The following is a 17,916-nucleotide window of genomic DNA, read 5'->3' as shown; positions in this document are numbered from 1 at the left end:
TCAGGTCTGGAGTTTGGGCTGGCCTTGATCCGGTGGTCCTCCATCCACACCTTGACTGACCTGGCTGCAGGACAATGCTCCATGCCACACAGCCAGGTCAATCAAGGTGTGGATGGAGGACCACCGGATCAAGACCCTGTCATGGCCAGCCCAATCTCCAGACCTGAACCCCATTGAAAACCTCTGGAATGTGATCAAGAGGAAGATGGATGGCCACAAGCCATCAAACAAAGCCAAGCTGCTTGAATTTTTGTGCCAGGCGTGGCATAATGTCACCCAACAGCAATGTGAAAGACTGGTAAGGGAGCATGCCAAGACTCATTTATTTGGAATTTGGGAGAAATGTTGTCTGTACTTTATAGAATAATAATAATAATAAAAAGTTCATTTTACTCAAACCCATACCTATAAATATTAAATCCAGAGAAACTGAAAATTTTGCAGTGGTCTCTTAATTTTTTCAGGAGCTGTATTCATTAATCAAAATTCATTTTACACTCCGAAACCAGGTTATCACTGAAACAGCTCGCAGGGCTATAAGAAGGTGAGGACGTGAGAGGAAAAAAGGCTCAATTATTACTAAGTATCTCTATAATATTATGGATAAATCCATCAGATGAGAGGACCTTGGTTTCCACAGCTTTAATTAGTCTAAGAAGCTTCTCGCTGCCAAAGGCTCATGTGATATTCATTATGGTAATCCTATTAGCTGGCTGAAGATAGAGGGACTCAGCACAATGAGAGCAAGAGAGTGAGTCACAGAGACACAGTAACAAAGAAAAGAGGATGAAAAGACAGAAAAAGGGCAGAAAAAGAAGTGATGTGACATCAGCGTTGTCTGTGTGGCAAGACATTTTGTGTTTGCTCAATGAGCTGTCTGTGTGTGTGTGTGTGTGTGAGAGAGAGAGAGCTGCTCCAGGGCCAGGACTGGCCTACAGAGTCAGTGCCAGGCCACACAGCCATCAACAAGCCGAGGTTCTCAACAAGTCTGTCACTTTTCCCTCCCCTCAAGCGAAGGGTAATTTATAACCAACCTAGCCAGAAGAATTTCAGACAGCTTGCACTGGCCTATTTACTCTTTGCCTATCTTGTCTAGGATACATATTTAAAAAAAATCATCTAGTTGGTGGGTTGTCTGCTAGTCGACTAGTTACTGTTAAGGAAGCTCCCTATAATTAAGGCCTTTGCACACCAAACACAAATTTTCAAAGCGTTTTCTCGCGTGATCAACATTTTGAATTGAAACAATGGAATCCTAATGAGCCATTTACACCTGGAGCGAGCAAGTGTTTTTTTTTTTTTTTTTTACACTGAGTGTGTAATTTTTTTTTCTTTGTCCGGTTATGAAATGCTTTGACCAATAAAATATGAGCTTTGGATCACGTGTCAGAAGTTGCTGCAGTAACCAAAATCAACGCACTGGTGGCGCTAAAACACAAAGCTGTTTTGACCACCGTCATTAAACACTGAAGGAACTCCAGGATGAAATCCTGAACCAGCAGTGAGTGTATTTCAGTTGCATCAAATATCTTAAAAACTGAAACAAATTTTCTCATATCAGTTTTCTTAACAAATAATATTGCTTCATCCCATTTAAAAACAATCTGATCTCACATGGATTTTCTTCAACATGTATTACATATTGCTGCATTTTTGCCTTTGCATTTAATCATGCATGAGTTCTCATATCTCTAATTTAATATATATATATATATATATATATATATCGCGGCCTTTGTATCACTATTTAAAAATCACCTTTTCAGATTTGAGTTTTTCTTTGCCAAATATGAATTATATTACTACTATTGCTGTGACTGTCTGTGCACACTGTTAGCCTTTGTATACCAAAAACATGGTGGTTTCAAAATTATGTAATCGTTATTGCTGTGCTATCGCTAAGTCGTTAACAGCTGAGCTGTCACTGGTAGTATTAATGTATCTAATAAGTGTATAATTTGCTTGGCATAATCGCTTCACCTCTTGCGGGAAAAGGCATTCAGACTGGTGAAGGCTTAAGGGTCATGTCCATCAGACACCAATGAGACAAAATTCTTAAAAGGCCTTCACACAGGATGCGTTACTGCATGCAAAAAAAATATGCTGGACGAAGCACACTGGAACAAATCAAAAAACAATGTCTCGTGACACTGAATTATTTTGAACTGAACTTAAGTTTCATGACTTCAGTCTAGGGTTGGGAACCGAGAACCGGTTCTTGTTCAGAACCAGTTCCATTCTTTTAAAAAATACTGGAATCCTATGATCTTTGTGACTTTTGGTTCCGTTAATAGTTCTCCAGCTTGCAATTTTCCACCAATACGGCTGGAACACCGTCCTGAAATACTCCGACAGCATTTCCAGCAGCACATCTCTGCAGCAGCGAAGCCCTCTACTGACTCTACAGCATAAAACACACAGCTCTAACAGTGTATTTGATTACAGATCGAACATTTCTCGTGCTGGCTCTTTTGAATCTACAGCGTGAAACATACACTACCGTTCAAAAGTTTAGGGTCACTCATTCTTTATTTTTTTAATTTTTTTTTTCACATTTTAGAATAATAGTAAAGTCATCAAAACTATGGAATAACAAACGGAACTATGGGAATTATGTTGTGACTAAACAAAATCCAAAATAAATCAAAACTATGTTATATTTTAGCATCTTCAAAGTGGCCACACTTTGCCTAGATTTTGCAGAAATTTTCTCAACCAACTTCTTGAGGTATCACCCTGGGATGCTTTTTAAACAGTATTGAAGGAGTTCCCATCTATTTTGGGCACTTAGTGGCTGCTTTTCTTAATTATTCGGTCCAAGTCATCAATTTAAAAATTTTGTTTATTTTTGTCTACAAAACTCATTTCAAACATTTAAGCATACGCCTTCAGATCAAAAGATTTTTATGATCATGAGAAACATTTCAGGCAAGTGATCCCAAACTTTTTAACGGTAGTGTATGTGATTTCGGTATATTCTTTTTCACGAAATAATTATTCAAATTATCCGGTTCTTTTGAATCTACAGCGCGAAACATACAGCGCTTCAGGTATAGTCCGATTCCTGAAAATAATCAATCTAATGAGCCGGTGCTTTTGAATCTACATTGTGAAGTACAACATTAGGCAACAAAACACAGTCTAAACTGTCTCTGGAACTGTTACTGTTTATTTAATGATGACCTGTGTCTCTATTAAACCAAGCAGTGCAGTTACTGAGTGATTGTTCATATGACAGTGTATAATTAAAGCTACAAGAGATATGTTGTAAAATTTTATAAAAGAATAAATTAATTAATGATTAATTAATTTATTAATTCTTGTTGGTTTAGATTTGTTAATTTAAAATATAGTTAGGATCTATTATTGGATTGTAATTATGTCTCTAAAAAGTCAGCAAATAGACATTTAAAAAGAATTGTATTAAATTTATTTTTGATTTGTTATATCAGCTCTGTAGAAGCCTGAAATAATCTCATCATTTGGTAACAGACAGCAGAGGGTAGTAAATACATAAAGAATTGCATTTCTCATTTCCAAAGAATTATTTTTAAAAAAGGTACTAAAAGAATTACTGGAATCGTTACTGGAACCGTTTAGCAACTGGAATTGTTTAGGAGGAATCGGAACCGGAATCGTTAAATTCTTTACCATTCCCTTCCCTACTTCAGTCGTCATTAAAATGTAACACTCGTGGTGACAGATGCTAAAAGATGTTGCACGTGTATATAGACCAACAGTTAAAATATTTGCTGGTAATTTTTTTAGAAAAACAATGCTTTTTAATGGCTACAGCAGGACAAATTTAAAGAATTAACTTCTCAGAGAGAGTTTTAGCATATTGACAGTGCCACAGCTACTGTTAATGTAGGACACTAAAGCACAGTGTGTTGTCAGCATGCTAAAACCCTTTCTTTAAATTCATCCCGTTTAAAGCACCTCTATAAAAATATTAAAGCTAAAAAAAGAGAAAAAAATATACATAACCTCCCTATACGGCTAGTTGGTTGTTGATCATCCGAACCCATCCCTAATCTTATCATGGACCTCTATTTACTGTCCTTATGATAATCTTGTTTAATTCGTTTAGCAGACAAACCCACAAACCCTACAAGGAGTTGAATGGTCTAACCATAATTACCACTATGACTATCCTGTTGTAAATCCATCCACTCAGCAAGCAAAATAACCAAATCCATTAAAAAAACTTCTCTGAGACTGTGGCTCACCAGAACATGGGGAGCAAATTTCCAATAGCCGGTTGTGGAATGGTCTGAAAAGTCATTTTAAAAAGTGGGTGCGTATTTTCTCTTTTGTTCTGTGCAATGCTTCAACACTGGTATGCACCAAAGTTATGCTCTATGAAATGAGTTACAGATGGCCTTCAAAACCAGTGGCATTCGGGATCCTTAATGCACCATCTTCCATGAATGAGAACAATTGGAGCAACCCCCAATTCTTTATGGTCTATATTTTTTGGGCCTTTTTTTGCCCTTTTTGCTAGTTTTCTACCCATTTTAACAAGGATAATATCACAAATCTGATCGGTTCTAAAAATAATAGCACACCTCTCCTTAAAAAGCAACGTTTTAATTATAATTCATATCTGGTGCAAAAACGGTGCGGGACAAATTAGCCACCAATTTCTAATCTGCAGGGTTAAAGCAGAGATATAATATGAGCTTTCAACTATAAAACAGCAAGATGGAGCACAACGGAAAGCAGCAAAATGCAGGGGGTCTTGAGACAATTTTTGATTACTACTTGAGTTGAACTACTATTAACTTGACAGCGCCTTAAAACGTGGCACTTGATGCTGTAAAAAAAAAAAAAACAGTATGACACGGCAGTCAATAATAAAGAAACTAAGTAGTTATATAACTAAATGTGTTATTCTTGAGAACTACTTTGCCATCTATGTGATCCTAGAAATAATAAGATTTTGAGACCTAAAAAATGTGTTGTGTTTAAAAAAGGTAAAGAACCACTGGGTTATGGGTTTCAATTAGCCATTGCTTTAATGGCACGATAAAGCAAAGTGATGATCTACGAAACAAAATACAGATCTATGAAATGAGATACAGATGGCCTTGAAAACCACCGGCGTTCAGGATCCATAGTGCACAATCTTCCATAAACGAGAACAATGGGAGCAATTACGAAACAGTTTCTTGGTATAAGACCAGCAGCACTCACTGGCCTTAGTACAGTGAAGTGTTGAAGGTAAGACCTATGGCGGCACTGGGCAGCAGAACGCATATAAGCGGTGCATGAGTGGTTAGAAGCACCCCAGGGAAACCAAGCCACAACTTCATTAATGGAACATAGATTAGAGCTGTCAGGCAGGCAGATCCTCCGCCGTGCTCTCGAGAAGGGCCGTGACGATGCTATCCACACAGCACCGCTCATAAACAGCCCTCAAACTCCCACAGAGTCTCTGGTTTCCTGAAACTGCATTGAGATTCTTGCCACTTTAATGGGTGATTCGGGTCGGCTTCTGCTTTACACATCCTGGCAGTGCCATATGTCACCTGACAGATGCTTCATCCAGTTCTGAGCAGTCAAACATGTGTGGTGGGATGAGGTTGGTGAGATGCCAGCCTACACTGGATGGAAATGATTAACCACTGAGTACACTCAAGTGTGAGCGCAACAGTGAAATGTAACACTAGCTGTGGTAGCCTTAGACACATAGTCTAGACAGTCATTGTTTTTAGCAACTATATATCCAAAACTTTATGGAGGCATATCTCAAAACAAATATTTCAAGCAGTATAGTGTTCCCATCTTGGACATGATGCAAGTATGAGAATTTGATAGATATAGCCTATGTCCCTTTATGCTACATTTGTTATATGTGTAGTTGCTTCCCACGGTAAATAAGAGTCATTAAGCAGATGCTTTATGCAAAGTGACTTAGGCTTGTTTACACAGGCAGCAAAATGTAGATTTTTTGGCATAAGCAACTCAAGTCTGTTTTGCTGTTTGTAATCTGAACAACAAAAAACACTTAAAATATGATATTTACAAACCTGATCAAAAGCACATCTATATAGGGTTAAAATCATGTATTTATTTATTTATTTTTTTGGAACGTATCTCAGTCTGAGCGGATTTCAAGTAGTTTTTTTCAGGTCACACAAATCATGCAATATTGTCTGGAGCTTACAATACTATTGCAACTTATGTAGATATTGACGTTGATTACACCAGACAGGGTTGTCAAATTAAAATTTGAATATTTGTCGAATTTAAGAAAAAAATGCACATTCGAATGCTTAAAACTGTGCATTCGAATTTTGGATGCGTGCCAAGAACTGACGATGACTTTAGATCGATCGCATTCTTGTGCTAAAAAAGGCTAGACAAATACAGTTTAATATAAAGTAGGTGTGTCAAGATGCTTTTTAAAGTTTTTTTAATTAGACACAGCATCTAAAAAAACAGCGCTCCTGCACGAGACGCTGAAAAAATAAAGCGAAACAAAGACGTTCGCCTAGTGCGTGTTTTCGTAGAAAAACAAATGGATGGTTGCAAAAGCGTTTGGTGTGAACAGCCCCTTACAGTAGGTGGAGGTCTTTGGCTGTTATGTCTTGCACTCTTATAAGTAATGGTCGATCAATATATCGCCGAGGTGATAAATCGGCCGATATTTTGACTTTTTTAATAATCAGCATCGGGCGATAAATTTTCCCATTTGGCTGGTTTTATCTTGAGGGTGCCGAAAATCACCTGCTTCCATGTGAAGCGACTCACATGTAAACGACCAGTCATGGTTCGTTTCGTTGTTACATACCATCATGTTACTACAATAATAGACCTGTGTGTAACACAGTGTCATTTAAACAGTCCATATATCAGAGCCACAGTAGGTCGCATTTGAGCTCATAACGTTAAAGTGCTCACCTGTTTCATTCTCCCTCTCTCTCCTCAATAGTTCCCTGTAACTTTTACTGTCTTGTCTAATGACAAAAATGCAAATATCAATAAAACTTCTATTATATACCATCTGCAAATATGCAGATATCTCGTTTAAACAGATGTAATTCACGAACCTCACAAAAATCCAGTGTTTTCTTCCGTCGAGCACTCATCTAATATCTTTCTCTGAAGCGTGTATTCAATCAGCCAGAATCAAAACTTCAGGATTAGGAACAAAAGTTCCTTTCATTCACAAATCATGACGGTCTGACCTGTGACAATCCAAACAGGTGATCCAGGCCGTTTAAACTGTCAGGAGATTGCTGCTCGCGCTGGATCTGCACGAGCGCACGAGTGCAATTCAAGGCTGCTTCAAAAAACCGTAAAATGCTGCCTCTGGAGGCTGTATGCAGAGGTAGGATGAAAATAAGGTGCTTTTCAAACTGTTCAGACACCAGTTTCCATAAGAGTTCCATTCATTCAAAACAGCTGTTAGTTAAGCCATTAACTGATTAGGAAGCAAGGTAGCAAGTCAGCTGCCCAAGTAAAAGCGCTTCACGTGCGCTGTAAGTAAATGTCTTATTCACTATGCACTCTATGTACAACTGGTTTGATTCTGTATTTTTTGAGTAAATGCAATTGCTAATGTGGACATGCCATCCATGGTTGCTGGACTACAGTGTGCACTGTTATTTCTTTCCTATATATTATAGGAAATATGTATATGTGCAAATAAATTACTAAAATTTGATGACTAAACAGAAATCTGAAGAAACTGCTATCTACCATTTAAAATACAATATAATTTTTTAGGTTTGTGTGAAATTGAGTGAATATAGTGCTAAATAAGAGTTTTTTTTTAAAAATTAGCAATTTTATGTTTGTTAATTACTATATTAAATTGTGTGATATATCGGCATTGTATCAGCCTATCGGCCACCCTGCTCTCTGGATATCGGCATCGGCCATTAAAAAACCCATATCAGTCGACCACTACTTAAAAGCATTTCTCAGATTAAGCAATGGGCTTTTAAATGCTTTGCCAGGAGTTCAACATCGCATTCGGTTCCATTCTGTTGTTCCATCTGTTTGAACAGCCCCTGGCCTGGGCTCATAGTCTGAGCTGCTTCACCACCAAGTTCAGCAGAATACCACTGCTATCTAGAATATTGCTACCCTACATACTACTGTAATGAATAAAAATCAATGTGGCATTTTGTTGTTATTATGGAGCTTGAGTCTGGGGTAGTATACTGTGGCATCAGTGCAAGTTTAACACCATGTTAACTGTCTATTAAGTGTTTTACCCCCTCATTTTACTTTTGAATTAACATTTGAGAATATGGGCCAACAAAAACTTTTTATTTATTTATTTTATGCACATTAGTTGAAAATGGAATGCTCTTTTTTAACAGCCAGGAATGTTCTTTGCAATAATCTTACACAGTGCTGGATAGTTTATGTATTCTTTCTGCCCTCTTGTGGACTAAGGAAACAATGTCAATTTGAAAATCAGCTGACTTTAAAATTTGAATTTAATCTGAATTTAGAAAATATTTAAGGTAAAAATTTGAATTTAGTTTCTCTGCCCAAGTGACAGCCCTACCAGACATCAACTACACTGTCTGAACAAATGTATCAAATTTTATCACATGCAAAAAAAATCTGTGCAGACAGCTATTCTAAAGGCCAAAATATACACTACGTAAGTGTGTGAACGCAAACACTTCTAGCTACACAAGCTCTATTTCGTGCATCAGACCACAATTCGCAACACGCAACTAAGTATTGCATTCTAAGCATTGCCGCAAGTACGTACAGTGTTCTAACTGATGTTCGTAAATTACTGTTCACTTCTAGATTAAGGTTTCTCTTTCAAGCCAACTACTGTCATTGCGGAGCAACAGCTTAAAGAGAATATGGCTAAGCAATAGGGATGGGACAACATGGTTATTTAAAGATTAAAATTACAGCTCCAACTTAAGAAACGTTTTAGAGATTGTGACAATGTGTCTTGTCTGTGTCATGGTGATACTCAATCATTTTCAGTGTGAATCTGTAACTGTGGGCTCTTATGACCCCAGTTTCTAAGTTTGCATTTTTATATCAGCGCTGCAACATATCAATGCCTACTGTATAAATCCTTGAAAACATCCGCATTAAGTGCAAATGTTTTGCCCTGCCGATCACAGTTGTGAGCATTTCTGCGTGGGCAAAGTTGGAGCGTAGACAGCGTTTGACAGATGCAGGCGTTTGTCTTATGGAAAACAAGCTTCCAAACACAGAGAAAAGGTGCAGTTTACCCTTAGTGTACAGAACGAATTATCTAAATTCTTTAGACACTGACAATGCTGGACCGTCACTGAATTAAATTCACGCAGGATGTAAAAAGCTGTGAAATAACGACAGAAGGCATGAATGAAGCATGATCTTGCTTCAGTGTATAATTAAACATTTTATATAACTGTGTGACATTGTTCACGTTTTTCACCGTAATAATTACTAGAAAAAAGTTTCCAAACTTCTCTTCTAACTGACAGATACGTCCAAATCTGAGAAGCATCAAGTGATAGTTCAGCCTTTAATATTATAAAATAATTTCCCCGCCCTCGTGTTCTTCCAACCCCGTGAAACTTTCTGTATTCTGTGGAACCCAAAAGATGTTAGACAGAATGTTAGAGACCGACAGTTTCAGTCACCCTTCCCTTTAAAAATATGGAGAAAAAAAAAAAAACATGCAGAGAAAGTAAATGATGATTAAGGCTAGCATTCTGTCTAACGTCTCCTTATAGGAATAATTTTTCCAAAGTTTAAAATTCTCGCATCATTTACTCACCCTCATGCCATCCCAGATGTCTGGGGCTTTTTCTGCTGAACACAAAGATTTTTAGAAGAATATAGCTCTGTTAGTTTATACTAGTATTTAAGTGAATGGGTACCAAAATGGGAATGGGTACTTTGAAACTCAGAAAGCACATAAAGGCAGCATTAAAGGAATTCAAATGACACTGGTTCAATCTGTCTTCAGAAGGGATCTGATAAGTGTGGGTGAGAAACAGGCCAATATTTAAATCCTTTTTCTAATAAATTTCCACTTTCACATTCTTCTTGTGTTTTTGGTGATTAAATTCTTTGTGCATATTGCCACCTACTGGGCAGGGAGGAGAATTAATAATAAAAAAGTACTTTATATATTAAGTTACAGAATTGTAACTGTTTCTCACCCACACCTATCATATTGCTTCTGAAAATCAACTTGCATTGTATGGACCAACAGAGCTGAGATATTCTTCTACAAATCTTCATTTGTGTTCTGCAGAAGAAAGAAAGTCATACACATCTGGGATGGCATGAGGGTGAGAAAATGAGAGCATTTACATTTTTTGGTGAACTATCCCTTTCATTTGATGCATGGAAGAAAGAAGTCATATGGGTTTGGAACAACATGGTGGTGAATGATGACAATTTCCATTATTTACAATAATATTAATAGTATTATTATTATTAATCATTCTGTAATGCCTGTTAAATGTGTATCATGTACTGGAATATAGGAGAGTAAACATCCATTACGTTATATGTGAAAGTAACTAATTACTCACTACTTGATTATTCTTTTTATTGGATACTTTCTTACTCAAGTAATTTTTAATATTATTACTTTTACTTCTACTTGAGTAATTATTTTTTTAAAGTAATTGTACTTTTACTTGAGTAAAGCTTTTGGCTACTCTACCCACCTCTGATCATTCACCACTACAAACACCATCCTTAAATTACCAGATCAAACTTAATGAGGCAGCCATATCACTGTGAGTGATATCAAAGTAAAACATCCCATAGCTGGCCTTTCGTGTTCTTATAGAGCGTCATCTGCATGGATTACCCTCCTGCCACAAAGGGCAACAAACCTCCACATCCGTCTCTCAGGCTCTGAATAAGCCTGTTATCACTGTCTGTTCATCTTGAGCAGGATCGTTCTGAAGAGTGTTTACTCACACTCACAGGAGAGGCATTCAGCTGAGGTTGGCACAGATCTGACTCTCTGCACTCTCTACATTTTCTGTTTTTCATTCTAGCTCAGCGCTGCTTATTCTACCCCTTCCTTTGCTATATAAAAGCCTGAAGCTACAAAATTATCCTTTGAATGTATCTGGCTCTGGTCTCCCGGGTGAGTCCTTACCCTGGTGGTGGTGGCAAACATGTACTTGTCTCGTAGCTGGAAGCTGTCCACTTTCTCCAGAATTACTCTGCGGTTTTGCTCTGTCTGGAAGAAGTCTGTGCTGCTGAGGATGCTAGAGTCTCCTTGGGGCTCGTTCCGCTGGACGAACACTGTGGTGGGGTTGTCGTACGGCTCTACACCCCTGCAGGAATGCAAAGACAGACAGACATACTTAGACATTTACTACCAGTCGAAAGTTTAGACACACCAACTTATCCTTAAGTACAACATTTTTCCAGATTTTAGAATAATAGTAAAGTCAAAACTCAATCAAATCTATGAAATAACACAAATGGAAGTATCTGAATTATCTGAAAAAATATCACAAATGGAAGTATCTGAAAATAAATAACTAAATTATACTTTAAAAATAATAAAAATATTAATTATTATGCTAATATAGAAATTATAGACACAATTTGCAGTATACACACCGATCAGCCACAACATTAAAATCACCTGTCTGATATTGTGTAGGTCCCCCTCATGCCGCCAAAACAGCGCCAACCCGCATCTCAGAATAGCATTCTGAGATGATATTCTTCTCACCACAATTGTACAGAGTGGTTATCTGAGTTACCGTAGACTTTGTCAATTCGAACCAGTCTGGACATTCTCTGCTGACCTTTCTCATCAACAAGGCATTTCCGTCCACAGAACTGCCCCTCACTGGATGTTTTTTGTTTCTGGCACCATTCAGAGTAAATTCTAGAGACTGTTGTGTGTGAAAATCCCAGGAGATCAGCAGTTACAGAAATACTCAAATCAGCCCATCTGGCACCAACAATCATCTATGTAATTATCTAATCAGCCAATCGTGTGGCAGCAGTGCAGTGCATAAAATCATGCATATACGGGTCAGGAGCTTCAGTTAATGTTCACATTAACCATCAGAATGGGGATTAAATGTGATCACAGTGATTTTGAGCGTGACATGATTGTTGGTGCCAGATGGGCTGATTTGAGTATTTCTGTAACTGCTGATCTCCTGGGATTTTCACACACAACAGTCTCTAGAATTTACTCTGAATGTTGCCAAAAACAAAAAACATCCAGTGAGCGGCAGTTCTGTGGACGGAAATGCCTTGTTGATGAGAGAGGTCAGCAGAGAATGTCCAGACTGGTTCAAACTGACAAAGTCTACAGTAACTCAGATAACCACTCTGTACAATTATGGTGAGAAGAATATCATCTCAGAATGCTATTCTGAGATGCAGGTTGGCGCTGTTTTGGCGGCACGAGGGGGACCTACACAATATTATGCAGGTGGTTTTAATGTTGTGGCTGATCGGTGTATGTATGTATGTATGTATGTATGTATGTGTATATATATATATATATATATATATATATATATATATATATATATATACACACACACACACATACACAGTATACACATATACAGTATATTATATTTCAAAATTTGGCAAACCGTATTTAAAAATAAATAATTATAGTTTTAATTTCATAATGACATTGAGAATTTAAGGCTGTGACTTTGTTTTATCAAAAACAACAGGATACCCAAAACAGACAAAAATCAGGTTTTTGACCAAATTTTATGTTTTTCCAAAAACAGCCAATTGCAACGACTTACGACTATACTCACATTTGCTTTATATAGAAATCCATATGTAGGCACAATTTATTTTTGTGTACAAAATGAATTTCAAGAATGTATGCATTAGACTTTAGAAGTTTTTATAAGATCATGAGAAACCTAAAACAATCAAGTGTGTCCAAACATTTGACTGGTAGCATACTTGTACATGCACCCCCCCAGACAAATCGATATACAACCACATAAACAGAGCTGTAACGTTATATGTGATAAAGATCTGCTTATCTCTGACAAGCCAAATTTCAACTAACACAGAACCAAAGTGGCAACCAATTTTCCTCATCTGTCACCAGCACAATGTAACCGATAAATTATTCAGAGTGAGTGTGGGCGATCAAGACTACAGACAGGGTGGACCGGGCAGCAGTTTGAGAGAGATGCAAGGGAAGGCTGCATGTTGCTGCTCTCCTCTCTGGACCAAAGGCCTGAATTCACTTCCTTTGTATACACGAGGGTTGATTGTTGAGACAGGCTCTTAAATCTCCAAGTTAAAGGATAAAGGGATTATCCCATAGGGGAACAAATACACAAACCACTGTTGCTTTCCTTCTGTTTCATGACTGGGAGTTCACCAGCAGGGTAAGAGAAGGATAACAGCTGAGGCTTACGGTTCTTTTAACTAGTCCTGCTGCTCAGCCTTTGGTTTGTTCAGATTAAGGCTGAAAACCTATTGAGTGCAGAGTGGATTCAGTCAGCAAACTAGACAATTCATACCCTGGAACACACACACAGTCTGTTTGTTTGACCTATAAAAGGCAACCTGTTTGACAGAACTTGCTTCTACCTTCTGATGGTTAAATGCAAATTTGTAAGAATAAATTTAAATGCACTGAACATTTCACTAGAAAATAAGTAGGTTGTTTGAAAATTATCATTAAGGTTCCTGAATATTTTGTCACAAATTTTGCGATTGCAACTAGGGTGTTTTGGCTGGTCGTAAGTGGGAGTGTAACGATTCACTCATCTTACGATTCGGTTCATAATACTAAACTCATGGTTCGGTTCACGATTCTTTAAACTAAGCCTGAATCAATAAAAGTTAAGATTGATTTTTATTATTACTTTAAAGACATATGCAAAACTCCTTTCCTTTAAAAGTGCTGTCCATAAATTGATCCATCAAAGATGTACTGGGACTAAATATCACCCCAGAATATGGCAATGGTGACACCAAATGGAAATATTAGCTAATAATTCTGCATACTGACAATATGCTGCTTACACACAGTCACTGATTAAATACATTTAAAATATTTTAAAATGTAAAATAGTCTCTGATTACATCTAAATATTCTTTCCATAAATACATAATTAAAGTGCATGCCTATCCAGTTAAATAATATTAATTTACTGATGAAATAAAATCAGACATGACATTTGACATTAGGATTATATTCCCCCATAGCATTATTATCCACAATATTCAGCATCTTATATAGTAAATTAATATGCCACTATTATTAAACCTCTGTAAACTTAAATTTTCTCTCACGCAGTCAGAGCAGATCCCTCTTGTGCTTCAAACGGATATTCGATCCCTCGCACTGAAAAGGTGCATCTCTATCCAGCTCCTGGTTCTCCCTGTATTCCATTTGCTTACATGGATTTAGTTTCAGTTTTCGCAGTTTCAGTCGAACTCATCTTACAATATCTGTGGCTGCTAGTAGAGCTGCACGATTATGGATAAACTGAGAATCTCAATTTCTTTGCTTAGAATAACGATTCTCTCACGATTCTGAAGAAAAAATGCTTATTTCAGTGATTTACAAAACCTGGACATAAGGGTATAAGTAAAATAATTTACTAGAGGTTCTGACAAAATGTTATCTGCTTCAATCTATGCAAAAATGCAACAAGTTGTAAATCAAATATATAATTTTTAAATGTCCTAAGTCCACAAGAGGGTGCAACGAATACATTATAAACCAAACAGCACCTTGCAATTATAACAAAAAACAAAAACAAAAAAACAAATCCTGTTAAAAATAGCATAATAAATAAAAAAAACAATTTAACCTGTTTCTCACATGCTAAAAAGTAAAACGAGCAGAAAAAAAGCTTCATTAACAGTTCTATGTTCACTTGTAAGCAAATACGCAGTAAAACACTTATTTTACAAAAACATTTTTTAATTTTTTTTTACTAAATATTAACAATTTAAATTAAAACAATGAGGCTTTCAGTGTTCTTCTTGTAAAAATTGCTTCAAGGAATTATTCAAGAGCCAGTAATTAAATAGAAAACAGTGTAAACAGTGCTTTAAGTTTTTTAGCAACAGTAGCAATTAAACATTTAAAAAATTAGAATATAAAACATTAAAAAAGGTAATTTAATGCAAAATGAAACTACTTAAATATTTGACACTCTTTACTGTGTGATTATTAGATATACATCAAAACTGATTTGATGCAGTAAGAATGCATAAATGCCTATAACAGACAGCATGCAGCTTATATACATTTAGACATCACACAGATCTGACACTTTGAAGAATTTATCCCGTCTGCTTAAACATTAACGGCTGTGTTTGCTTTAATATCTTGTCAAGACAGTGCAGATTTAATCCCCTCTGTTTACGCTGGTAATTAATTAACAGCTGTGTTTACATCAATATTGCCTAAAGAGGGGTATTTTGATTAAAAACAGAGCAGATTCTCATGCAGCAGCACTGCATACATCACAAGACACAAGCGCACGGGCAGACATGCATGTGAGCGTTTGAAAGCAGCCGGCTGTGATCAAACAGCGCACGGGTAGCGAATTTAGTCAGATCTTGGTAATGCCGGTATTTTTGTAGCATCGGTGGCTATTAAAATACTGAACTGAACAGAGATTATGTCACACTCCTAGCTAATCGTAGCTGCACCCTGCAGTTTGTAAAGCACTGTGCTGGACAAACGTCTTTGGCCGTTGCGTTTTAGTTTATTCAGCATCTCTTGCAGGAGCGCTGTGTTTTGTAGATGCCATATAAAGTTTATCAACATTTAAAAACATGTCTTGAAGTGAATTATGAATTTAAATTTGACCGCCTTACAAATGCATGCCACTGGAACATTAATATATATTGCAGAATCGCTGTCATTTAGAAATGAGATCATGTGGGTGTCTGAATCGAGATCGCCATCTTTTAACGATTAATCATGCAGCTCTAGCTGCTAGTGTGCAATCATATTTTAGAGCTCCTTATGTGCAATTAAGCAATTTCCATTTGTATGCCTGCATTATGTAGACTTAGGTCTTTGCATGTATTGGATAGAACAGATGCTAAAATGATAATAAAAAAATAAATAAAAAAATGTCCCATCACACAATGCTAATTGGCTCAATAAAAAAAAAGTCTCTGATATTCTGGTCCCTTAATATGGCTCAGATCCCTCCTTCAATGTTAGTTAAGAGAAATTTCATGCCCCCATTTTATCATCCATCAGGTGAAAATGGTAAATCCATGGGATTTTTGTGGCCCCTCCACTGATATATATTTAGAACAGGATAGCCCATGACGTCTTATCAGTGAAGCCACTGCACTGCCATATTGCTATGCCCAAATATTTCAATGTTCCTGTTGACTTAACAGGAAATCATCTAATTTCAGCGAGTAAACATCAGTCATTCAATCACCGATTTTATATCTGAAATCTGCATGTACATCCCTACAACACAAACGTCCTACACATGTAATTATTTAAAGTCTGGAATTTTTCCTGTTTCTTGAAAGCCCGAGCGAGTTATGTGTATCTACTGTATATCAAACAGTATCCACCTCTTACAAATATAATCAGCGAACAGATCAGTTGAATGTAAACAAGTTCACTGAAACTGAGGTAAGATACAAACAGACATTTCAGACTTATTATTGTGATCATCGATGTGTTTTTTCCAGAGTTACTCATTTTATGTTTTTATAAAAAAAATTCTTGTTCTCGTGGTCACTTGAATAAGAGCGCGCGTTCTCTCTCTCTTTCACTCGCGCAGCGGGCGCTGAGGTTGAGTGAGATAAAGCAAAGTTGGTTAAAATTAAACTGATATACTATATTTAAATGGCAAACAATCACATGTTTATGACATGAATCCATGTATGACTACAGAGAGCACATCATTATGAAAACAAGCAAATCCCAGGCATTTAAGGCGATTTAGAAATCCCGGTTTTACTTTTTTAAAGTCCCATTTGGAGGCAAGGACGCTTGTCACTCTAAACAAACAGATATTACAGCTTTTCCTACTTGTGGACAGTTTTTCCACTTCCTTTGGTGATTGTTGTGCTGCACTGATAGACTGAACATCGGGGCACGTGAATGCTCTGACATATAGGCATATATGATATCAATAGGCATATATCTTCTACCTCATAAATAATATTATCCATAACAAGCTAATTAAAAATTAAACATGTTTGTCAATAGAAGGCGAAATGCAACTGTCATATCTGCAGGTCGGAGATGGTGAAATGGGGGTGTTTTCGCCTGTCAGTCATTGATGCTCTGTGAGAGTTTGGGCATACTAAAATGGCCGCTCGAACACTTCTGGTGGCTTCACCTCCAGCTGGCAGTTTACCATTGCGTGAGCAATCCAGTTTTATATATATATATATATATATATCAGTGGGCCCCCCATTTTAATGTCCACAAGGCGAAAATCTTAAATTCATGGGATTTTTTCATTCCATATTTTATGGTCCACCAGGCGAAAGCTGTAAATTCATGGGATTTTTGTGCTCCCCATTTTATCGTCCAACAAGCGAAAATTATAAATCCATTGGGTTCCCCCATCACTTTTATCGTCCACCAGGTGAAAATCATAAGTCCATGGGATTTTTACACCCCTCATTTTATCGTCCACTTGGCGAAAACTGTAAATTCATGGGATCTTTTCGTTCCCCATTTTATTGAACGCCAGTTAAAAAATTGTAAGTGCATTGGATTTTTCCACCAACCCGTTTTATTTTTTTTAAATCTTCAACAAGGTAAATATCACAAGTCTGATCATTTAGAAAAGTTATACCACACCACTCCTCAACACGTGGTACAATTTGAGGCATCAATAATGTCCAAAATCGTAAGTCCATGGAATTTTTTCTGCCCCCATTTATTTGACCATCAGGTGAAAATTGCAAGTCCAATGATTCAAAAAATAGCGCACCTCTCCTCAA

General features: G+C 37.0%; 1 protein-coding gene across 1 annotated transcript in view; it reads right to left on the bottom strand.

Annotated features, from left to right (window-relative positions):
• Positions 1-17,916, bottom strand: part of LOC127429716 (sortilin-related receptor-like) — a 112,424-nt gene that overhangs the window by 52,827 nt on the left and 41,681 nt on the right. Inside the window, exon 6 of the mRNA XM_051678822.1 lies at positions 11,105-11,285. Within this exon, the coding sequence (XP_051534782.1) occupies positions 11,105-11,285 (181 nt within the window). The remainder of the gene's footprint in view (positions 1-11,104; positions 11,286-17,916) is intronic.

Source organism: Myxocyprinus asiaticus, chromosome 39 (assembly GCF_019703515.2).
Source record: "Myxocyprinus asiaticus isolate MX2 ecotype Aquarium Trade chromosome 39, UBuf_Myxa_2, whole genome shotgun sequence".
NCBI lineage: Eukaryota > Metazoa > Chordata > Actinopteri > Cypriniformes > Catostomidae > Myxocyprinus > Myxocyprinus asiaticus.
This window is presented reverse-complemented; position numbering and strand designations above follow the sequence as displayed.